The sequence below is a fragment of the Semicossyphus pulcher genome, unplaced genomic scaffold (genome assembly GCF_022749685.1).
Source record: "Semicossyphus pulcher isolate SPU_LCO1_2020_fin unplaced genomic scaffold, fSemPul1.0.p SCAF_4, whole genome shotgun sequence".
NCBI classification, from domain to species: domain Eukaryota; kingdom Metazoa; phylum Chordata; class Actinopteri; order Labriformes; family Labridae; genus Semicossyphus; species Semicossyphus pulcher.
This window is the reverse complement of record NW_027211715.1, coordinates 5490050-5515284: the sequence shown is the minus strand read 5'-3', so window position 1 is coordinate 5515284 and position 25235 is coordinate 5490050. Positions and strand designations below refer to the sequence as shown.

At 40.5% G+C, this 25235-nt stretch overlaps 3 protein-coding genes across 4 annotated transcripts; 2 read left to right on the top strand and 1 right to left on the bottom strand.

Moving 5' to 3' along the window:
• The first annotated feature begins 504 nt into the window (after positions 1-504).
• boka (BCL2 family apoptosis regulator BOK a) lies at positions 505-11906 on the top strand. Its single transcript, XM_069680133.1, has 5 exons — positions 505-654; positions 863-1217; positions 3687-3815; positions 7584-7747; positions 10650-11906. The coding sequence occupies exons 2-5, from the start codon at positions 1004-1006 to the stop codon at positions 10773-10775; spliced, it is 633 nt and encodes a 210-aa protein (XP_069536234.1). The 5' UTR covers positions 505-654; positions 863-1003; the 3' UTR covers positions 10776-11906.
• Positions 11907-13821: 1915 nt separating this feature from the next.
• On the top strand, positions 13822-22057 carry atg4b (autophagy related 4B, cysteine peptidase). Of its 2 annotated transcripts, XM_069680289.1 has the most exons (13): positions 13822-13856; positions 16070-16171; positions 16305-16376; positions 16457-16555; positions 16735-16836; positions 16933-17005; positions 17588-17667; positions 18065-18255; positions 19465-19543; positions 19666-19811; positions 21023-21079; positions 21168-21261; positions 21342-22057. In XM_069680289.1, the coding sequence occupies exons 1-13, from the start codon at positions 13847-13849 to the stop codon at positions 21413-21415; spliced, it is 1179 nt and encodes a 392-aa protein (XP_069536390.1). In that variant the 5' UTR covers positions 13822-13846; the 3' UTR covers positions 21416-22057. The 2 variants fall into 2 exon arrangements, with proteins under 2 accessions (XP_069536390.1, XP_069536391.1); XM_069680290.1 differs by lacking the exon at positions 21342-22057 and having other exon boundaries at positions 21037-21079; positions 21168-21257.
• dtymk (deoxythymidylate kinase (thymidylate kinase)) lies at positions 21978-24853 on the bottom strand. Its single transcript, XM_069680291.1, has 5 exons — positions 24598-24853; positions 24361-24469; positions 23153-23243; positions 22869-23066; positions 21978-22350 (listed from the first exon to the last, which is right to left on the bottom strand). The coding sequence occupies exons 1-5, from the start codon at positions 24725-24727 to the stop codon at positions 22240-22242; spliced, it is 639 nt and encodes a 212-aa protein (XP_069536392.1). The 5' UTR covers positions 24728-24853; the 3' UTR covers positions 21978-22239.
• Between the last annotated feature and the right edge of the window lie 382 nt (positions 24854-25235).

Sequence of the window (25235 nt, the reverse complement as noted above, 5' to 3'; positions counted from 1 at the left end):
AAAGGGTTCTATATCCTGTCTCATCTTATTTCTTCTTCATAAATCCCCCTTGTGAATTAATATATCATTTATATTGTATATTCACTGTTGACTTATAACAGTTTCTAAGCACTTCTTCCCAGCCTACTCTTAATTAATTAGTACTGCTAACAAATTCAGGATGACTTAGAGAAAAATAAATGTTTTATTTTGGCGGGCTCCTGTGGGTTTCCTGTTGAGTAAATAAAAGATGAAAGACTATCATACTCTCAGTTCAGATTTGATGTTGTAATTACGCAGGCACACCTTTAATAGGTAAAGGTATGATAAATAGCTGAGATACCATTAGGTCATGTCCTGAGCGTGTGTGTGTCTGCCTGTGTGTGTGTGTGTGTGTGTGTGCTGCATGAATTGGTTAGGATGGGGGCGGATGGGGAAAGGGGCGGGGCCTGTGTTTGTCCTCTTATCTCCGCCTTTGGACTTCACAATAAGTGCCCTTAGAAGGAAAGCCTGTCAGACTATAAACTGGATTTTTTACGGTGCCGTGCTGTGGCAGCAAATCAAGAGTTCATAAAGTCAGTGGTCAAAACCACTTTCCTGCTCAGTGACAAGTGAGAATGCAGCCCGCTTAGGATAACATTAAAGTGCGGGAACATTTAGCCTATGAATTCGGGGGTAAGTGGAATTTAATTACCCTTGTCTGCTTTATAAACGAGTATGGACGTATTAATGGTAACTTATAACTTTTCTGATCTGTTTTTAAACTTTTTCTCGCTTCTCTCCAGCATGAGTTTCATATAACCTGCAGCTTTATTAGACTCTGACAGCTTTATCCAGGCTATCAGAAGATGTCCACAAACTAATCCGCGTGTTTGTTATGCAGGATAATCTCCAGAGGTCTTTATTATCTTCTGAAAAGGGAGAGAGAGAGTGGGGGCGTGCGCACCGGGGTGCAGTGGCCGCTGTGAGAGGCGCTGGAGGCGGGGAGGTGAGCAGCTCAGTACGCGGCGGATGACGGGGGGGCATGGAGATGTTGCGCCGCTCCTCTGTGTTCGCTGCTGAAGTGTTTGACCGCTCGCCCACCGACAAGGAGCTGGTGTCCCAGGCCAAAGCACTGTGCAGGGACTACATTCACTCCAGGCTGAACCGTGCTGGGATAGGCTGGTCTAAGCCTGAACATGGACTGGCTGCATCAGGTGGGGCGCTGGGAGACATATCGTCGGTGCTGCTGTGGCTGGGTAAGTTTTAGATAGCCTACCAAATACTGTATAAAGTGTACACTAGACCGTCATACACACAGACCTATTTCTACAGATGGTTATTCCTAAATTTCCCTCGGGATCAATAAAGTCTCTATCTATTTGTCCATCTATCTATTTTTTCTTGCAGCTGAGGTCCTGTCAATAAGTTTCTTTAGGAAATTTGGCCACCTAAACTACTGTTTACTTAAAAAAATTGAATAATGAAATTGTAAAATATAATTAGAAGTTACACACAATGGGTTTTAAAAAAGCTTAACACAAATATTTTTGATTAAATTTTTTACAACAATAAAATCTATAGCCCGACCGATATAGCCATCAATCAGCCAATACAGGCAGGCCGATATAGGGAGTGACAAAAATATATCTGTATCGTTATTTTTGTTTTCCCATATATGTATTTATGAATATAGGCTTTATGCTGGTATTCAAACTTATTGCTGTGATTACGTACTTTTTCTAGCAGGCGCCCAGACTCAGTTGTTTACAATACTCTGCACTGTCTTCAGCACATATTGTAAAACATCACAGCTGAGCTGACTATGGTAGTCAGTCTACATTCTGTTGACAATGCATAACATTTTAAATATTCTTTAACTAAGGTAGGCCTACTTGTATATGGAAGAGTCCCTTTGCATAGTCAAGTTGGTGCAAGAAAATATCTTTAATCCTTACAGCAAAAAATTCCATATTAGCCAAAAAATTTAAAAATATTGGGATCAGTATCAGTCTCTAAAATCCCATATCAGTCGGGCTCTAATAAAACCATAAAAGGCCTACACACAAAAAATAATATATTAAACATTGGAAATAGTATCAACTTTTTTTTGTCAACAGATCTTTCGGGACTTTTTAGTGGTAGAAAGACATAACCTTAATATTTCTTGGTGATGGTCCTGTTTGACATCAAATCGTTCCTAAATATGGTGTGGGATTATCTCTTATTTCCACTGAAATACCTTAAAACGATCCCTCGGATTCCCTAGAAAACAGCTACGCAGTTTCATTGAAATCATATTTCACTCCAGGGAAGTTTGCCCACTATGAAAGGAGAATACCTCAACTACAGTGTCTGAGGTTTCACTTTAACATTTCAGGCTCCGCTCCACCTCCAGATTAAGTAATCATTCAGTTCACTGGAAACCCAGCTCTAACAAAGACTGTTTATTAAAAAAGGTGGGCTCATGTCCTGTGGAAATGTTTGGGAACTCTTTGCAGCAGAGAGACTCTTTAATGAGTTCACAAACTGTGGTAAAGCAGGGTGGGGAACCTCTTAGATTAGAATCCATTGAAGAGATTAGATCCATAACCTGGACTTTGTGTCTTTTACAGTCTACAGAATATGAACTCATCTAGGTTACAACAACATCTACCTGTGACATAAGGTTATACATTTTGGAAAATACTTCCTGCTGAGAAATACATGTGGAGATGGATATCACTCCCTCGTATGTGCAGTTAATATGAGATAGAGACTAGCTAATTAGCTTATCTTAGCTAGCTGTTTAAGAACAACAATTATGTGCCTGACTATTTCTGTGACAACCTGTGGGGACCCAAAGAACTTAGTGCCTTAAGCAAGAGCCACACGCTAGCTGTTTCCCTCAGCTACCAGTCTTTATACAAAGCTTAGCTAACCCCCTGCCAGCAGCCAGTTGGCTTAGCTTAGCAGGAAGACTGGCAAAACAGGTGGAAACAGCCAGCCTGGCTTTGTCTAAAGGTATCAAAACACATGAATGAGCACCTCTAAAGCTCAATAATGTCAGATTTTATCTTAATGTTTAATGAGAGAGGTATCATGGGGTTACATGCTGAACCACAAAGTAGCATTTAGACAAAACGCTAAGCTATTGTAACAGAAGCAGGAGTGAAGAAGAGTAAAAAAGTCGGCCATTTGCTAACTTTAGCTCGTATTAGCTTCCATGAGCTGTATACCATTAGCTATATTTCTTGATCTGAAAAAACCCTGCCCACCAAAGGGGAAAACTATGCCACAATATGCAACAAAAAACTGAACAATAAAAAAATGGCTGTAGAAAGCTTAGGGTTGTTTGCACCCTTTGTCTTCCAGGCTTCTTTTTTAAGGCTCAATTTTTAATCCAGATGCTTACAATAACTTAGTTCTTTATCCCGTTGGTAGTGCAGCCCAACCCATAGAAGCTTTTAGGCATTTTTATGTTGTTTGCTAACCGTCAAAAGGGACAAGGAGACAACTTCCCATAATATAAGGCCAAAAAAACAGCACTGAATTGGTCTCTTTTGGTCATACCAGACCAAGTCAGGCTCTAGTAGCAAACGCAAAGAGAGTATTTAATCAAGCAATGGTGTGTTTTATTGCTAATACAGTCAACGTTTTATTTGTGAGTCTTTAAGGTCAGAGTAACCACACACATTAAACAGAAGTTTTTGTTTTGATTGAATGTAATCTTTTGTGTTTTTTTCCAGGTGATGAGTTGGAGTACCTTCGACCCAACGTTTACCGCAACGTAGCGCGACAGCTGAACATCACAGTGGCGTCAGAGAGCATTGTGTCCGATGCCTTCCTGGCTGTGGCTGCAGACATTTTCTCCACAGGTAGGAGGCCCCAATCTAAATCTGGTTGTTCTGTAAATCAAGCCGTGCATGTAGGCTGCCTCATGGGAAGTAACTTCAGTGCTTTGTTACTGGGTTTATCTCTGAGCTACATGCACATGAACTCGAACAAAAAGGAAGATTACAGAGGGTTTGTCCTTTTAGGGAAGTTCTTCATTTGGCTTTCATCGATGAGGAGGAACTTCAAGGGTTGAGACAAAAACAATAAAGCTATTGAACGATTGGAGAACTGATGTTCACTGATTCCAGCTTCCTTGTTCATGCAGACACCTCTTACTAACAGGACACTTAGTCAGAAACATTTTGTTGCCGTCATTATCGCCTTACAGGAAAGGAACCGTAGGGAAAACACTCAGACCATATAAGGTTAAGTTTTTGCTGGAGCAAGTGATTGTTAAAGACAGTTTGGACCCCACCCATGGAGTTCAGACACAAGCTGCAGCTGGGTTAGTCCTCAGGGTATGTGACAAAGCAGTCTGCCGCAAAGGTAATTAAGACAAAGAATTAGGCTAGTCTGTTCCTTGGTATGTGCAGAGATAGAGGAACTACTCCACGTCTAAGTGTGGTGTGTGTATATTTAGGGATTTATATGAGTTAAACAAATTGCTTTTAGTATTTTGCATAATTCTATAGATGAAATGTAGCCTTTAATTTTAAGAGTGTAAACTTGGATATACAATAAAGCTGCCAGTCCAAACATAATAATAATATTAATAATAGTAACCTTTATTTTTGAAAGAAATCCATGTTACAAGGCTGAATAGGCAGCCAGCCAATTAATCAGGTGGAAAATTTTAAAAGAATAAAAAATACTCTCTGACTAAAGTACGTTTTAAGAAGGGTCTTAGACCACCCTGAGCCTCGGTAAAATCTTTAATTCGACCTTTAAACATACTGGGAGCCAGTGTACAGAGGCTGAAGCAGGAGTTATGTGATCACGGTGTCAGAGCACGTCACTGTGTGAAGAGGAAGTCGTGTGCAGCAGCAGATTAAGACCAAAGAAATGTCTAATATGTCCGAGCTCAGCCACAAATGTCATGCAGCTTTCCACATGCACAGATAAACGACATCCCACGCTACACCACGCAGAAGTATTTTTGGTCTGAGTGGCCTTTTCTGAAACTTCCTCCTAAAGCAGTTGCGATCAGTATGGATCAAATTAGGGTGTGTAACATTGTGTGAAGTCTAAAGAGAATTTTCAGCAGTGTCTCATTTCCCCTCAGCTCTACAGAGTGTTCCAGTCTCTTTAAAGTCATCTTTTAAAATATTTTGGTTCAGTCTCGGCACTTCCATCAGGGGTTTTTTCTAGACACAGGCAGCTGTTTTCAATGAAAAAAGCCCTGATAAACCTTCTGTAAACTTTCTGACGGTGACACATGGCAGACAGACAAATGTAGCAGCAGGCTGGTGCAGATAGTGGAGCATTTAGCTGCTGAAGAGCCTGTTATTTCCCTCAGGAGTTGATGGAAACCAGACCAGTATTAAGAGGAGAGTTATTATTGGATTTATATGTCCGTACTGCACAAATCAGCTGCTTTAGGCCATTTGCTTGGCCAGGAGTTTATCTGCCTTCTTCTCCTAATAATTGAGATTCAACTCACTGACAGAATGTTATAGTACTGTTAACCCATTTTAAAATCTGTTTGTTTTTATGCAGTGGTTTTAGTAGTTAGCGCTGTCGCCTTACAGCTAGAAGGTCGCTAGTTCGACTGGTAATCAGTCTAGGGTGTACCTCGCTTCTCTCCCAATGACAGCTGGGATAGGCTTCAATAGGCAAACGATATCAATTCATATCTTTAGTATGCTTGCATTGCCTTATTGCACACTCATTTTAAATCTTTTAATGTGTGAAAATATGTGTGTAAGAAAACTCTTATCTGCCAGAAGCAATGGATCTAGTCTCCAGTGCTTCCTTTTATACACAAAGTCTGGAAAAGAGTAGAAGACTAAAGGTTGGGTGATCTGGAACAATAATACTTTCGAGACCGCAGGGTTTAAGGTTTTAAATGACAGAGTATAGGTGTGGTGGACATGAGAAAAGAGAGTGTTCTGGTACTGTAGGGTATGAAAACCATTATGGATTATAACAGCTAAAATCAACAATTAAAAACCCCTCTAAGATTAAATAATAAGATCTGAGATCAGGACGGTGGTAAAAAAATGTTCATCTTTAATATAAGGCACAAACACAACAGCTAGAGTCATTGACTTATTATAACATTTACCTGAACTTGATTACTTCTAAGTTCACGCTGACGGTTCAGTCTGCTTTGGGAATTTAAATTAAACACAAGATTCTTGTGCCGTAATGATAAGAGCTCAGTGAAGAAACCCCTCTACTTGTGCCCTCATGCCAATACTTAAACCCTTAGTGCTCACCGCAACCCAAGCTGCATTGCCACCTTCAACAGACCCAGGCTCTGTTCATGCAAGCTCCAGGTATTGACAATGCTGATACCAGCTACCCTACACATGGCTCTGAATGGCCTCCAATGGCCTCCCTGTGATTTTCAGTTGACACTTTGCCTCATCAGTTTTGCAAACTGAATCTGTGGTGTTTAAACTGAACAAAGCAAAAGTAAATAATGTAGCAACACTACAGCTGATACATAGAATTGGAATTAAACACACAAGAGTGTGAAAAAATATAGAAAGAAGGATAGAGAGAAGAGTTTGTAGAGACAGGTGTGTTAGTAAGAAGACAGAGAAGGCAGAGCCAGGTGCTCTGTCCAGGGCTAGCACTCACCCCTGCCGCACCGGGCTCTGAGCTCTTCCTCCCACTACTCCCTCATTTTCATGAGGGAAGAGAGGAGAGAAAAGAGAGCAAGGAAGATGGGGGGTTAAGGTTAGGTTACGGGGTAACCCTAACCCAGCCCCAACACTGACACTAATGATAAGGATAAGTGCTCAGTGAAGAAACCCCTCCGCTTGTGCCCTCATCACAATACCTATAATACCCTACCACATGACCCTTAGTGCTCACCGCAACCCAAGCAGCATTGCCAACTTCAACAGACCCAGGCTCTGTTCCAGGTAAAATTAGATTTTACATTACATTACATTATTAACATGTTATTATTACCTCATTCAAGATGCCTAAAATCAAAGAGAGGCTGCAAGACTTCTCAGATCTCCTTTTATGTTGAAGTTGCTTCTTTTTCGGAGCAAAAAGATGAAAGATCGAACTAACTTAAACTCCAACATCACCAGGAGTAAGACAGCAGTGTACATGCAGTGCACACATTGAAGAGCACCATCCTAAACTCCACATTTCACAGCTAAAGAGAGAGAGTGACGAGATTTTAGGGAGGAATCAGAGCACAGTTGCAGAAGATGGATGAAGTTGAGGCCCAGTTTGTATGTGTTGGATATGTAAACGCTGCAGAAATAGACTGAGGTTTTGACTGTAAATGGTGTGGCGGCACAAAGTTTGGTTGGGAAAATGATCTGAACACTTATCTAGTGAGGCGTACTGCAGCCTGCTGCCCTGATCCCTGTGTTTGGGTTTTCTCTTTGTGGGTATGAAGGCATGATGCTCGACTGCTGCTGCTGCTGAGGTCTTACAAACTGTTTATCCATCTTTGACTCAAGAGAGCACTTCACCATTTGTCATGAACACTTACATCATCGAAAAAATTGTTTGCATAACATTTAGCTTTTGCATGGTTTAACAATGTGTTCATACATCAGTTAGCAGAACATGAATGACTCTGTGCATTTTGTCCCTACAACTTGTGTGTCTCCTGTCAGGTGTGACGTGGGGGAAGGTGGTGTCTCTGTACGCCGTGGCAGGAGCCCTGGCTGTGGACTGTGTTCGACACGGGCACCCAGCGATGGTCCACACCATCGTCGACTGCTTGGGGGAGTTCGTACGCAAGAGCCTGGCCTCGTGGTTAAAGAGGAGAGGAGGCTGGGTAAGGAAACTGCTTTTACATAATCACTTGTTAATGTGATGATGTAACACTATGGCTAATCTCTATTTACATAGTCTACTTAAAAATGTAAAATCTGTGGGCGCACCTCCGGATTGTAGTACGGGAAGTGTTCTGGTTTCTGTTTGTAGTGTATTTGTAGTCCAATAGTATTGACAAATCACATATCAGCAGGCTGCAGCGTATGCAGGAAAAACAGTCCGTGAGGAGAGCAAAAGCAAGTTGAGACAAATTCGCTTGAGGCTGTGACGAGGAAGCCGGTGAGCGTTTAGATTCTCATCTCATCCTCTTGAGGACAGACCTGACAAAGCTTCATTTTGACTTTTTAAAAATCTGCATCATGATTTTGTTATTTCAGCAAACTTAAGACCCGTTTCTTTTTTCGGGTTCATACCGCTGAAGTCAGGCAGAGTGCAACCGCTGTGTGACTTACTATTTACAGTGAAACTGAGACTCACCGCAAACAGATGAACGGGCGCTCCTCCGGTGGATTTACACATATCTGGGGGGGAGAAATTCGCTTCACTTTTGATCTGAACACACGGTCGCTTCTCAAATTGCTGTAAACAATGCAGCACACGGAAAAGGAAGTGTTGGCTGGAAATCCTTATCGCTATACGATGGCTAAGCCAAACACGTCTGACATGTTTGCCGTCGCTCCCAGAGGCTATATCATCTTCACACTCTATGGCAAGCAGGACCCTTTGATATTGAACTGATACCCTGGCTGCAGAACCGTCAGAACAGCATGGGCTGTGTGAAGTGTGCAACCACACTCGCGCCTCTAAAGGGCCTCGCACAGGGTCCGCAGCAACACTTCAAAAGTATCCCAATTCCACAGGAAAACCGTGGACCTGACAACCCTGGCTTCACATCCTGCATCTTTTTTTTTTACTATATATAATATTTTCAAGACTGTTGGCCCACCATGATTCTGAAATGAAATTCCAGTTTGCCAATCCCATTATACATACTCAAGAATCTAACCCAACAAATGATTCAGCGTTTTTCATATTCGATATTGCGTCGTTAGTAGTGCATGCTCCATCTCGCTGATGCTGTATTATTCTACTTGTTAAAAATGTATTGCATCAAGATGACACGTGCAGTAGGACTAGGAATATCTATGTGCGTGCGACCGTGATTTATGCGCATGCATGTCAATGAGCTGGGCCTTGCACATCAAGTTCACACAGGGCCTCGCACCCCCTGCGACGGCTCTGCCTGGCTGGTATAAGAGATAAATATAAAGTCGCTGCTCAGTAGCTGCAATGGAAAATATATGACTACAACATTTAAGATAAATGTGGATAAAGTGATAAGGAAGAAATACAATGCTGATTAGAGCAATTAAAGCTACATTTCATGGGAATAGTTCTGAGAATGTTACGATGTTCTGGTGATGTTTTGAGCAGGAAGTTTTAATTTGGTTCCCAGAATGTTCCTTTTAATCCCAGGCCTCAATAACATCCTGAAAATATCTTCAGAATGTTGTAGTTAAAATGTTTTGTCTTAGTTTAAGTTGTAACGTTACAAGAACTTTATTTGACATGATAAACATCCTTAAAACGTTTTTTGAATATTAGATTAAAACGTTTCCTTTCAAACGTCATTAGAACTAGTAGGTAATGTTAGCCGATGTTATGGGAACGTTCCCTGCTAGCTGGGATTGTAGATACTTTTTCATGTGTTCTGTTGAGCTGTGACAGTTTTTTATAATAGTAGTGTAGATGTAGACGAAATGGAGAGTAGCGGCAGAGTCAAGCAGCTCATTATTTTTAAGTATGTTTACCTTTGCAGTTTTGCATTTATTGAGGCCTTATGATGCATTCATGTCATACAGGATGGATGGTAGAGATGAGAACAGTGTCATAATGATATAATGACAGTGGTATGATTAATATCAGTCATATGATCATTTAAATACTTTGCACTTACACTTAATTTGTGTTTAATAACACTTAATAACAGTCTTTGCCTCATCAGTGGCGTCACTAGGCTTCTCAGAGACCTACATATTATGAAGTGCCAAGTCAGATAACTGCTGGCCTGATTACAACTGGATGTTGACTAGAGCGCAATTTAATGGGGAAACTCGTTATTACAGTAACTCCAATGTGACGTGGACAAGCATAAGAAAGGCAGAAGACTGATTGTCTTTAAGATAAACCAACAGAAATGAAAAGCTAGACATTAGCTGGAGCCATTGCCTCAGAGAGAGTGTGTGCATGTAGATGTGTCCTAATGGGAAAAGCCTGTCTGACAAAACAGCACTGCAGGAACTCAGGCACAAGAAGCAACAAGGCCTGGCAGCATGCCTCCGTCTGTGTTCTGCTATGCTGGAGAGAGCTCAACAAGTGAACAAATGAACGCCCTCGTGCTCAGACACATGGCACCCAAGCCAGCTCTGTTTTGAAGAGAAGTGGAGTGTGACAAAGTAAAGAGCAACGCATTGTATAACTGACCTCATGAGCACAAATGAGGGACCTGTTTTTCACGGTCGCAGCTCGAACTGTAACGTCTCTGCAGTGGGATACGAGGTCAGTGTGTAGGAGCAGGATCTGAGGAGAGAGAAGTGTTTAGTGTCAGGACTGACAGGGCACTTTACTGATCTCTGGGGAATTTCATTGTCTGTGCAAGTTTTCTAGTTATATAACTCGATTTTTAAGCACTGTTACCGAGGTTACAGTGTGGGCTCTGGCTTTGAAATAACATATTTGTGGGCATGTGCACATGTTGAGACAGCAGATCCTCAGAATATTTACAAATCAGGAACACATGTGGGATTTTATGAAGTCTTTCAGTTGCATATTTGCTTTGAATCTCTTTTTTTTTTCTCGTGTTATATTTTTCCTTTGACTCTGCATCTTCTCTGCTGTTACAGGTGGACGTAACAAAATGCGTGGTGAACTCTGACCCCAGTTTCCGCTCCCACTGGCTGGTGTCGGCTGTCTGTGCCTTTGGACACTATGTGAAGGCCACCGTGTTGTACCTGCTCAGGGAGAAATGAAAGACGCACACTGGATTCGCAGACTGACCAGCACTGCGCACCCTCACCTCCACCACGTCACTGAAGCATCCACAGCTTTGGATCATGTTTACACTTATTTGCACTGAGCCTTTATTGATGAACACGTACCCCAGCACAGACTTTACGTACTTCTTCTGCCTCCTCTGCTAGATTGTCTATTTATTGTTAATAAATGTCACAAGTTTGATGTGGATGTATGTTATATATTAGCACACACTGTTATTGTGTAAAGCTTTTAATTCTGCCCACTTCGCTGCCTGTTTAGCAGTGGTTTGGCTGCCCCTAGTGGTTGAAAATGATAGCGACTGTATTTTGAGTTGGGATCCTGAGGCCATTCGTGAGAAATAGTTGTTACACATCTCACCTGGTTTGTATATAAAACCCAACAGGTTAGTGCATGCTAGATTTAGATATTTTGCTCTAATTAAGGGACTGTGCAACAATAATCAGAGGGTGGGGTAAAAGGAAAGGAAAAAGGTTCAGGGCTTTGTTTTGTTTTGAAGGGAGGATTTTGATGCCTTTTGTCACTTTAGATTTATATTTTATTTCAGCCTTTACTTGCAAGAACAATACTAAAAAGGGACCAAATAGTTTTAATTGATGGCTGTAGTGTCAATTGTAAATGTGCTCCTTATAGGACAATGATATGCAGCTTTATTTTTGTCATCACAATCAGCTCGTCGGAAACATATCATTGTTTATTTTCCAATTTTAATTTATTTATAGCAAAATAAGTTGTCCCCTCTTACTAGTCTAATATAATGTTTAAATATTGATACAGCTCTTCTCCCCACCCCAAAACATTTTCACACAGTCCCTTAAGCCTTTTGAATAGAGCCTACAATCACTGCACACCACACACAGTCTGTATTTCACACAGCAACTTTTCCCCACTCTTCATTGTTCCCTGTGAGGCACTGTATATCAATGTTGTACTGTAGCTGCAGTAATGTTAGTTACAGTATATTTTCTCTGAGTTAGAGCACTTTGATAACATTTCACTTTGAGAGTAGAATTTATTCTGTGAATAATTTCACTTTTTATGGCATGTAGCACCAGGAGTCTTAACTGATGTCTGTGACTCATCTGCAACTGTAAATATAAACAATAATAAAGGTTCTTACAACATTGCATCATGTCTGCAGCTGTTAATGTTAATACATTATTCATAAACATATTTTGCTCTATAAGGTCAGAGGTCAGATGTTGCCTTGGACGGGTCTTTTCAAAGCTGAAGCATCTGTACCACCTGAGAGCGCAAGAAACAAACAAGCTAAACTTTAATGAAGAAATATCAAGGCCTTGTATTTGGGCAGCAAAGGTGTCTTGTGGATATGTTTTGACCACTAGAGGCCAGTAAAAGACACACTTTTACTTCTGTAGCCCCTCAGGCTGCCTCACAGCAGGAGGTTCAATGTCACTGAGAACATGCGACAAAAAACTGCAGGTTCAGCATGTGATTTTGCCGTGTAGGGCATGTTCCTGTATCAGCTTCCTACATGGCAATGTATGAGATTGGAGAAGTCGTAGGGGAGACTGGAGACAACTGCAACGCTACTCTGATCTAAAGCATTTAACTTATGTGTTTCAAAATTGCCCTTTTTTTGTCCTCCATGATTTGTGAAGTGTTTAAACTTTTCTGCAGGGCAAACAAGTGCAGTTGAAAATGTAGTTTTTGTTGAACTATTTTTTGACATTTCTGTACTTACGTTTTTTTTTATTGCTTCCCCAAATAGAAAGAGAAGAAGCTGAAGAAGGAGCAGGAGAAGAGGAAAATGGCTTAAAGGAGCGGCCTCCCCTCTGGTTTCAGTTTGTTTGTGGCAAACAAGTCAAACAAGCCGCATTGACCAAGAAAGACCAGGATCAGGACTAGCTTAAGCTGCTGGCCTGAAAAAAATTTTTTACAAATAATTTTCTGTCTTTTTCTCTAAATAAATGTATTAATATTGGAATATCAATGGCTGTTGTAGTTTAGACACTTACATGATGAGGGATTTTACCTACAAAAGTAAAACAGGAAGTGCATGTGGTAAATCACTTCACGGTTTGTGTTTTTTTTCTTGGGCAAGCTGATGATTTTTTTCCTGTGTGAAAGCAGTTTTTTGGAGTCAGAGTTAAAGGAGATTTTTAGTAGCATATTTTATTAGCTTCTTATTTCATGACTTTAAAATACTCTTTAAAATGAAAAATATATTTTGTTAATTATTAAATTATAATAATAAGGTATATTATTATTATGATTATAATGATTGTTAATATTATTATTATTATTATATATCATGGTTGTTATTATAATTATTCTTTTTTTATAATCATGTCAATGTTAAATCTGCCATGGTGAGGGATGGACACTTCTAGTGACTGAATTTAGTTAAATGGCTCTCAGAAGTTTATATTTGAATATTTGTTAACAAAATCACAGTTTTTATTTTCATATCTAAGAATCTATTAAAAGGTTTAGGTTTAAAAGGTTTAAATTGGGATTTTCCCCAGACAAAAGAAAATAAATGTTTTGCCAACATTTTTCCACACACTTCTTTCTAACACGTTAACACCTTGTCTGGAAGATTTTCAGTGGCCTATAATGTATGTATTTTCCAATTTTATATTCACCAAAAGATTCTTACTTACAGGAATTTTTACCTCTTCTTAGAAATAAAAACATTTACTGTCATGCATATGACAGAATTTTATTCCCTTTCAAAGTAAATGCTATAATGGAAAAATATATACAGGCCTATATATATAATGTAGGCTACAGCAACTACCTTATGGTCAGGGTCAGATAAGGGAGCCGGATTGATATCTAGCAGCATCCTTTTACCTGCAACCAGAGCCGTATAACCCACGGTCAACTGTTTTCGACGGGACGGATACGTCAGCTTCTTCTCATTGGTTTAAACAAAACAACTCCGCTCTTTCAAGACATGATTGGATGTTGTTAGAAACATCCCGCCTCTCTCTACTTGCCACAGCAGATCTCTCTTCTGATTGGTCCAGCGGGTCGGAGTGCAGAGAACAACAAACAAGATAGGGTGAAGACCGTCGGGATGGATGCAGGTAAGCGAGATTTTGTAGTAAATGACATTTTTTACTCCCCCTTAGCAAGTTATCCTAACCACAAAGTAATCGTAATATCTGGTATTTCATTCCTGGTAACAATTTTCCTGCTCTGTCATCACAGGGTTGTCAACTTCAGCTGCCAGACATATTGCTTTGTAGCCTCGGTGACGTTAGCCTGCTAAAGTGATGACTAAAGCTAAGCGCTAACAAACATTAGCCTGCTGATATTGCTAAATGTGGCAGATTCCCCGCTTTGACAGCTCACTGTACATCCGTATAACTTTGTGTACGGTGTGTAGTTCTCATATTTGTTAATGTCATGTATTGCTGTTAAGTTTAGCTCTAATTTAAATACATTCTGCCCTTGGTTTGACTGCCAATGCTAACGTGTTACGCCCAAAACGAACATCTAAGTCGATGCACTGTCACCATCACATCAGTTATTAGGCTACTGTTAGCACTGGAAATGCTATTAGCTATGAGAGAGGTAATAAATTATGTATAAAGACTCACTTAGTTCTGAAATGACACATACGTTATAAACACATCCCCTTATTCTGGATGTTTGAACCAGTTATTCACAGATTTCTGTGTCCAAGCTAACCATCTGACAGGTAGCTAGCTAGCTGGCCAACTTTTCTTGTTTGTTGTTTACCTAAACCTTTGAGTATTTTTTCTTCTTTTATATTGGTAGTAAATACATTCTGCAGTGCACATTAGAGGGTACCAGTTGGCTAAAATCTGTTTTTTTCCCCTGTGTTAAGAAAATGTACTCTTTTATGGTGTCACTTACTGTTGTGCCCTATTTTATACCTGGCTTTGAGCCCAGTATTGTAAACTGCAGTGAAAAGTCTGCAAACGCAGACATTTACTGAGATTGCTTTGTACCATCACACTTAATTTACAGCTTAATTATTTACCTACTTATTTATCAACAGCTAATAGAACACCAACTTATTCAGGATCTTGATATTTGTGATAATTTCACAAAATATCATATCTTAAAGCTCCTGTGAGTTTTTCACTGGTTATGAAACAGACCTATATGACCTACAAAAGCAAACCAGACCATCAGCGACAAGATTGATTATTTCTATATAGTTATTTTTAATGCCTGCAATGGCTGGTGGGGGACAGGTGTGGAAGCGATTAACTGCACGCTGCGTTCATTGATATTTTCCAGGGCAAAAAATGTAAAGTGAGTGAAACATATGACTGTTAAAGAAAGCAGGACGAGATTTTTTGTTTAAAACCACCAGCTCATAGAGGACCAAATCAGCAAAGAGATGAAAGATATGGCTTTGTCCACAGGGGTCGCCAAAGTCAGTACAAACCAAAAGTTCCTCACAGCAGATTTAATACAGTAAAATGAACATTTTTCAATAAAATGAATGTGGTAGAATTCAATACTGTAGACAAGCAAATGTAGATTGTATGATATCCTTAAGTTTAAATGATATTGTATACTTTAAACTGTGTTCTGCTGCAACCCTTGCTCGACTACTCTTGTAAATACAATTCAAGTATTTCCAAATGTTGTCAGGCCTTTTTAAAATAAAATGAGACTGAGGATGTTAATCTACAGAAACAGGAATTTTATTTCCAATGCAATAATAATAATATCTTTATTTTTATAGCACCTTTTAAAACACACAGTTACAAAGTGCTTTACTTACATGAGAGAGTACACTTGTAAAATCCAGCACAGCCAGACAGGCGGAAATACAACATACATACATGCATACATACATACATACATGCATATGCCTTAAACAAGCATACCAGCATACATTCAAACGCACATACAAGCATGATGCACAGACAGACAGCAGCAGTTTAAAACTGACCACAGATTAGGCAGACCTAATGTTCTGGGGTAGACTGTTCCAGAGTTTAGGGGCCACTGCTGCAAATGCACGATCACCTCTGCATTTGAAGTGTGATCGAGGAACTGATAAAAGGTCCTGATCCGAAGATTGGAGAGGACAGCCGCTAGAATAATGGCTCAATAGTTCTGCTATGTACGCAGGAGACAGGCCATGCAGGGCCTTATTTATATACAATACTAGTATAGTACTAATACAAATTAATGTCTGGAATTCTTACACAACTTATGGATACTCAGCCCTTAAACGTTGACAGATAGCCTCTTTTTTATTGGCTGCCGCAACAAGTAGTCAACAACAGCGCACTCTTGTCCTCTTTTGCAGCTACCTTGACATACGACACACTTCGCTTTGGAGAGTTTGAAGAGTTTCCTGAGACCTCAGAGCCCGTGTGGATCTTAGGAAAAGAATACAATGCCCTTACAGGTAGGACTGTGAAATACAAAGTCTGTGTGAGATATAGGGGAACGTTTTTTTTAAGTTTTAAAGATCCATATCAGGAGGTATACTCTTCCCTCTGTGAATATCTTGTGATATGGTGATTTCTGTCTCCATGTAGAGAGAGATGAAATTTTATCAGATGTCACTTCACGACTTTGGCTCACATACAGAAAAAACTTCCCACCAATTGGTAAGTGAAGAAATGTGTGTTTGGGTTTCACATCTCAGTACATAAGGGAACCTCATGCATGATTCTTTAATGTGTTACAGGGGGGACAGGACCGACATCAGATACAGGATGGGGGTGTATGCTACGGTGCGGCCAGATGATCCTAGGCGAGGCCTTGATGTGTAGACATTTAGGCAGAGGTAAGACACCTGGATAAAAACAAAATCAATATTTATTACTCTCTTGGTTGTAGACAGAAGTGGGTAGACAACACAAGATTTTAATCACTGTGTGGCACTAACAGCTCTTTTCCAGCAAGTAGATCACACCAAACAAAGCATGTTTTTAACACGCTATATAACTGACCTTTTGTTCTCAGACTGGAGATGGGTCGGAGGCAAGAGACAAAGAGAAGAGTACATCAGTATTCTCAATGCCTTCATTGACAAAAAAGATAGCTATTATTCCATCCATCAAATTGGTAAGTGTCACATCGTTTCTAATTATATCAAGGACTCGCTCAAACAATCCTGTTAGAGTGTCCATAACGTGTTTTTTTTGCTCCTGAATGCTGCAGCTCAGATGGGAGTTGGAGAGGGGAAGCCTATAGGCCAGTGGTATGGACCAAACACAGTCGCCCAGGTTCTAAAGTAAGTACTGTAAAGTAATGTCCGTTGGTTGGCTGATGATTGTTTTTATCATTGATTGCTTTTTTGATTATTTTTGCAATTAATGTTAAAAATTTGACAGTTCTATATTACAATTCCAAGATCTTCAAATACCTTTTTTTCCCCCAACATAAAACCACAACAGTTCATGGATTTATCGATTAATCAGTTGAAAGAAAATTATATGCAGACTATTGTAATCATCAGTTAATCGTTTTTCATTTGCTGGTTCAAACTTTTCAAATGTGAGGTCAAAGCATTTGTGAGGCTGCTCTTCAGAAATGTTAACTTGGCAGTATTTACACCCATGTTTCCTTTTTACTGCCTTTGCAGGTACATTGCTGTGTTTCATAGTGCATTAGTGACACCAACAGTCAATCGTCTTAATAGTGATAGTGGCAGTAGGAATGTGTATCGCGTCACACATTGAGCATGATACAATGATGTCTTTCTTTTCCACTCTCACCATGTATCTATACATCCCACTGTCAAACAAAAAAGACAAGATACTCTTCACTGAGGGGGTTTAGATTTAAACAAATGTCACTGTGCTTCTTCTTTCAGGAAGCTGGCAGTGTTTGATACGTGGAGCAGATTAGTCGTGCACGTGGCGATGGACAACACTGTGGTCATCGAGGAGATCAGTAAGTGCCCTTGTGTTGCGACATTGTTTTTGAGGGCTTTGTTCCTGTTATCAATCATAAGCATCGGCAGTTTAAAAGTCACTTCAGTCCTTGTCTGTTAAACTATTGACAGGCCTGAGATTGTTTACACAAGTCAGGCTTCACCTACATTTTGGTTATTACAGGACAAAGGTTCTTGTTGAAATCAAATACAAATGTGAGCTGGAGGAAGAGTATTTCAGTTTAGCCAATGTGCAAATGTACGTAGGAGAGGAGAAGCTAAGTAGCTTACATTAGATGGATTAGTGTCTTAAACTAGAATACAATAGCTAAAATGTCTGTGTCAGTAACTCCAAAGAGGGTCTGTTTAAATCTTTTTCTTGACAGTTTAATATTTTGTTAATATTTGTCTCCGCAGAGCGTCTTTGTATGCCCTGGCTGGACGGAGCCTGTGCAGAACCAGAGGGAGTGGGGGAACTCAACGGCTGCCTGGAGGGTGCGTGTGCCCTGGCTGAGGAGGAAACCGCTCTGTGGAAACCTCTGGTCCTGCTCATCCCTCTCAGGCTAGGCCTGACTGATATAAATGAGGCCTACATAGAAACCCTGAAGGTGAGGTGCTGCTGGGTGTATATTTTAATATATATATAATCTGTTTCTCAATCTTAGAGAATGTGAGATAATGCCCATTATATCCTGAAATATTGGGGGTTGTCACCGGTCTCTGTACCTTTCAGGGTAATTGAAGTATTTAACTAGGTCCCTATTATGAACGTATTTTGGTGTGTTAATAACTAATTCAAACACCGAAGTCACACAAGAAAACAAACTACAAGCTGCTGAATGAAACACATGTTACAGCAACTGACCAGACGTTTTTGGCTGAAAAAAGTACCTTACTTTAAGAATACGAGTCTCTCTGTCGGGATCTTTGCTGTAATGTTGCCTGACACTTGCACTTGAAAGTGATCTGAGCCTTTGATCCAACACCATTGCAACATAATCCCTGCAGTTGCGCGAGGTAATCTACGGGGCCTATTACAATTTAGTATGAACCTGCTAGTCATTTACCAACCAAAGCATTTAAAAATATGGCCCAGGTTCAATACCGGAATTCCCCTGTATGGTTGTCTGTAAACATGGCCACCTGCTCCAACACTGCTCTCCAACACTGCTCTCCATTCCAGTCGATCTTAATGCATGAGCGACATTTTTCAAAGACAAACCTTTTCTCTGCGTTTATTAATTCTTGTGTTTCCTTTAATTGTCGTTAAATAAACATTACTGCTTTGGGTGGTGTTGCGCAGACTTCAAATTGCATGCTGTCTCACATTAGTAGGGTTACTTTCATAAGGAAGTTACAAGGTTTCCTGCATGCTTTCCCACACCCATAGCAACAAACTTCTGCAAATACAAAAGTATGGTTGGCAAATATGCAAATGTTCTTTTTTCTGGGGAACAGGACCTTAATTATTTTTTATATCTGACTCTAAATGGATAATGTTAACAATTCTGTAGTATTGGAAAATTGTAAATATAGAATATGTAAAATAAACATCAGGATATATGCTGTTTTAATGTCTGCACCAGTGTCGCCAGGAGAAGACAGAACGCAGTGAAATGATCTGAGGTTTGTATATTGCAATCTACAAGTTAACTGGTTTTAAATGGACCTTTCAGTTGGCTTTCTGTAGATGTGGTGGTAATGTAGAGTTTGTTTGTAGGAAAAGAGCTGCAACATTCATGGAAACAGGTCATTGATCACTGAGGTGAAGTCAGCTCCAGCTGGGGTGAGATAAACCCTCTTGTCTCTTTCCACAGCAATGCTTCATGCTGCCCCAGTCCCTGGGTGTTATTGGTGGAAAACCTAACAGTGCCCATTACTTCATTGGTTATGTCGGTATGTCTAGTCTCTGTGTTTGTGAAATAAACACTCAGCTGTGCACTGCACACTAATGCTCACTATATTTATACTACTCTCTCTCCAAGAGAACAATCTAAAAATATATATGCTTTTTTCAGGAGAGGAACTCATCTATTTAGACCCGCACACCACTCAGCCTGCAGTGGAGCCCTTTGAAGACGGTCAGGTCCCCGATGAGACGTACCACTGTCAGCACCCGCCTTGTCGCATGCACATCTGTGAACTAGACCCGTCCATCGCAGCGGTAGGAATGCAAAGGATGGTTTACCCCTGCCTTCATGTGCTCCTTAAATTGTCCCAGTTACCAAGTTAGGAAGTCTTTTTTCCAGCTTTGGTATTTTTATTTGCTTTAGGTTGTAATGTGGAAACAACATAGATGCTACAAGGATAATGTCGTGAATGCTCTGGAATAATCTAGGTCAGGGGTTCCCAACCACTGGGTCGCGGACTGGTACAGGGCCTTGGGTCGTTTAGTGCCGGACCTCGAAACCTAATAGGTGTCTGTGGCATTTCAAACATACGCGGAGTCAGAACCGTCGCATGGGCTGTGCGAAGTGTGCAACCGCACAGGGCCTCGCGCCTCTAAAACAAAAGTAGCCCAATTCCGCGGGAAAACTGCGGACCTGGCAACCCTGGCTTCGCATCCCATTATGTGATATGGAACTTTGTTGGACCATGAAGCCTGATGCTCCTCTACAGCTCTGTGTTATCAGTGAAATATATGAACTACACCGCATATGGACACGTACAGAGCACGAGACACACAGATCTGTGTCATACCCGCTCCTCTCCCAATGTCTGTCTCCTCCCTGCGCAGCATAACTCTGATCAACTTTGCGTGGATCACCTCCTGCTCATCTCATTCACAGCATGTGGAGATGTAGTTTATGCTTTATAAAGGTTGTTTACAGAAATACAGACAGATTGTGACCTTATTGACTCAGGGGCAGAGCAGAAACACACACACAAATCGGTGCCTCACTGCTCAGTGCTGGATCATATTGTTAGAAATTCGGATAAACTGCTCATGGATCACCCTCTGGATCATCTCCCTCTCGTCAGATTGTCCCATATTGAAAACTGATGCGGTCTCCTTACTGAATAAACACAGACACGAGCTGTCTGTATTTCCGTGCCTGTGACCGTGATTTATGTGCATGCTTGTCTATGAGCAGAGCAGATTCCCAAGGATCGGGAAGAATACCCAGAACTTGACACTATGGCATTGAAGACATTGTTGATATCTCCCCGCCACCGGTCCATCAGAAACATTATTGCTACTGTCTGGTCTGTGTAGTCAAAAAGGTTGGGAACCCCTGATCTAGTGGGTCTCGAGTTATAGCTCAGTGCTTCTATATCTCAAACTAAAGGCCAGTGTTAAATTTAAATGCGAGCAGGCTGAAATCTTTTCAAAATCAGATTTTTGATGACTTACTGTTTTCTGGTGTCTGCCAGGGTTTCTTCTGCAGAACAGAGGACGAGTTTGATGACTGGTGTATGCGCATACGAAGGGTAAGTTTCTGTCTACACTGACGTTTTGTTACTCTCTTAATTAGTCTCCCTTTTTGTTTAATATAAAATGACGGTCCTTCCCTTCTAGCTGTCCTGCAAAAGAGGGGGCCTGCCCATGTTTGAACTCGTGGACAGTCAGCCCTCTCACATGGTCAGCGTGGATGCCCTTAACCTTACTCCCGGTAAAACTAGTTTCCTTTAAATGAGAAATGTTCCAAAAATTCAGTTATTGTATATAATTAAATGTTTTCTCACTTTACAGACTTCTCAGACTCGGACAGGTTGGAGCGGTTCTTTGATTCAGAGGATGAGGAGTTTGAGATCCTCTCCTTGTGAGGAACAAACGAACAATGATTTACTGTTCTCGACAGTTGGCGGGAGATTCTTCTGTCTCTTCTCTGTATCAGACGGGAGGCCTGAGGGGATGAACATTAACTGGAGACCTCTTGAACCGGTCCAGCTCCAATGGTGTAGTCAGTGTGCGTCACACAGCGTTCTTCTCAACAGCCACTGAATGCTCTCTGTATCCGACATTGAGACCGCCTGGTGGAAGCCGTAGCAGGAGCTCAGGATTAATTCTGTATGCACATCTTCCACATCCATGTGTTTCCATTTGAGTCTTAACACTTTAAATGTTTATTCTGAAGTGATATGGTGCCTTTCCCTGACTCCATAATTTAAGTTGCCATAACAGTTTTATGTTGTATAGACACACAATGGTTCATGATGCCCATGGCTTATGCGGTTTGTCACTACTAACAAGTCTGTAACAGCCTGTAATGAAACCAAAATAAGTAAACTCAGCAGACACGCTGTATTAATTATTCATGCAAAGTATCCTTGCCAAGTTTTAAACATATACACAGGTTCATTTGAAGATTATTTATTTAATCGTTACGCTGTATAGACAGGTGAAAGAACAATAGACATGTAAGAGGATTAAAAATGAAAATAAAATCAGAATCTGATATTTGACAATGGTCCCTCTTCAATTTCAAGACATGAACTATATTACAAGAACAACTGATACAGTTCTCTTTCGCACTCAAAGCTGTGAAAAATATGAAGTGGGTGTTAGAAAAGTGTGTAGTGTGCAGAAGAGTCATTCAGTTACCACACTAACTACTTTGCCTTGGTCTCCAAGCAGCACTGGTTCATGTTCACTTCCAAAGCTCTCCAAGCGGCAGGTTCTGAGCTGTGTTGATAGCATTTAAACTGTGGGTCGTGATGTCCCCGTGCACATCGTCAACACTCTGAGAGGCATCAATAACCTAGAACAGAAACATCACAAGCTGTTTTAAAGACATCATTGATTTATATAACACTTGGGTTTAAATCATAGTGTGTATATAAGAAATGGACTTAGCCACAGGGATGTTAACCATTGGTTTGCGGACTACTGTTTTGAAAAGTCAGTTTTGTTTTTTTGGGGAACATAATCAACCATATTTGGATGGAAGGTGGATGCACATTGTTACACCTCTACCCTGGTTGAAAGGTCTGTGGTAGAGAATTGTCAGTTTCAGGTATATCCTGCTTTGTCTATTTTACTCCAAATGTACATCTTGCTGTATTACAGAAGACTTCAAAATAGTTATGTAGACCCTAAACTCATTAACCAGGTAATAAATCAACTGAGAAGTAATGATTTTCATACAATCAAACTTCTTGCAAATCAGTGCAGACTTCCCCTGCTGGCTGTAAGAAGGAATCACACTTGTGAAACCAAGAGGCTTTGTCCACCTCTCCTATACAGTCTAGGGTTAAATCTACAAAATCTGCTTCATACCTGCCAGTTGACTGAAGGATCCTTCATCAGATGTTCAAATTTCTGTTGGACTGTTTTTTGGAAAGCACTGGTCTCATATCTCTCTTCTCCATATTGACCTCTGAGAGCAGCCTCACCCAGACTGAGCTGAAGAAACATAACGAGGTCCGGCTTTGGCAGTCCCACGTCAGGATTCCTGCACCATTCCAGACTGAAACCCTGAACGAGACGAAAATGTGTAGGTATCTGATGCCCCTCACAAACACACAAAGAATGATGAATGCAGAGGCAGAGAAAAGACTCACCGGCTTGGCACTGGTGAAAGCGACCCCGGAGAAGGCGTACCGATCGACAACCAGAGTGGTGCCTTGCTCCAGCTTCTTTTTCATTAGAGGCCTGTTGTGAGATTTATTTTTATTAAAACTTCTGTGATGAGTTTTTTGATAGTTATGGAACAGACTGAAAAATATTCTGATTGCACTATATGACCTACAAAAGCAAACCAGACCATCAGCGACAAGATTCATTATTTGTATATAGTTATTTTTAATGCATGAAACACTGGTGGGGGGTAGGTGTCAGACAAACGATCAATTGCACGCTGCCCTTGTTTACATTTTCCAGGGCAAAAACTTAAAGTGAGTGATACATGTGACTGTTAGAGAAAGCAGGATGAGATATTTTTTCTTAAAAATCACCACTTAAGCATGTACAGGACAAAATCAGCAAAGAGATTAGAGGAACGGCTTTGTCCACAGGGGGCGCCAAAATCAACACAGACCTAAAGTTCCTCACAGCAGCTGTAAACTGTATGTGTGTGTGAACGCAGGCTGGAGGAAACGTTTCAGGGCTAATAAAATACATTTTTCAGATTGGATTGTTGAAAAATAAAAAAAAAACTACATTATTTTAAGTTCTGGACATTATAAAATGATATAGCTGGTGGTGATCTATTTTTGCTTTTTGTTATTGCAAAATAATACTGTAAAAATACCAAAGGACAATTACCAGACTTATCCATTAAGGTACTGGCACAAGTATTATAATCCCATGTACATCCTCAATACATGGTCAACTCAACAAAAACAAACTTTCTGCAAAGCTGCTCACCACTAAGGGCAAGTACAGACAAGTACAGGCATGTACAGGCTGCCCCTTCATTCTCATTTAATTTAATTTTCTTCATCACAAACTAAGCACTTTGTTTCGTTGCTGACATGAAAACTAGTCACAACAATTTCAAACCTCACAGTAAACTACTCTTGCATGCACATTACCAGGACTTCCGCTTAGTGGTAAACAGCTATCATTACCGTTATTAAACACACCTGTGCTTTTCATGCTGCTCCATGTAAAAAATGTTTGCTGTTAAAAGGTTCTGATTAGTTTTAGTGTAAACACATACAACGTTAAAGGTGAAACAATGAATTATGTAATCCTAACAGTGTTTCGTAACCACTTGACGTGGCGGGAAGCTCTGAGGTATTTATGCACAATAGAGCAAGAGTCTTACACCAGCTCCCAGCGGTTTGCAGAGAAAAGCAGGTGCACTGTGTGGTCCTCCAAATCACTCTTCTTCTCTAGGTAGGCGCTGATCAACTGCCCGATAGTCGTGGTCCTGTCTGCCACCAGAAACAACACCACAGCTCTTTATATTAATGTTACATTACAGTGGCATTATACTTGCACCACACAATTGGCTGAAAGGAACATCCAGACTTTAAGCTGACATTTCAGTGACAGGCCTTACCGGGGAATCTCATCATTTCTACCGGTCTGCCGCTCTGTTGCAGCGCCTGAACCAGCTTTTTGCACTGCGTTGTTTTCCCGGCTTTGTCGACTCCTTCCAGCACAATGAGAGCTCCTCTTTTACACGCCATTTTTACTGCTTTGTTTTAGCGCTGTCCTGTAGGTGACAAAACAGCGAAGACGACACACCAAATTTCAAACAAGGCTGTAGCGGCTTTATCAACTTCAGCATTTACCCGCTTTTTTTCTGAAGCCAAACGTCAATACGGAAGTACAACGACGCGCACTTCCTGTTTCCTTCGTGTTTTGTTTTTTTTAAAGAAAGTTTTATTGAATCGACAGAAACACAGCATGACAGACACGTTCTTAGCGCAGCATCTCAAGTGACGTAAGTTAAAATTGATAAAAAATCTAAAATGTTTAATGTAATAAATCCATATTATGATTAAATCCGCAATAAACAGGAATTACATTCTCAATTTACAATAAGAAACAGACAGTGGCGATTTGTGGTGAATTTTAATCATAAAAGGGAAGTGAGAAGTATTAATGGGTTAATTTTATTGTGACAATTCTGAACTTATTTGTTAGCAACTATCTGAGGCTAGCCTCCTGCACCACACCTAATCATTTGAAATC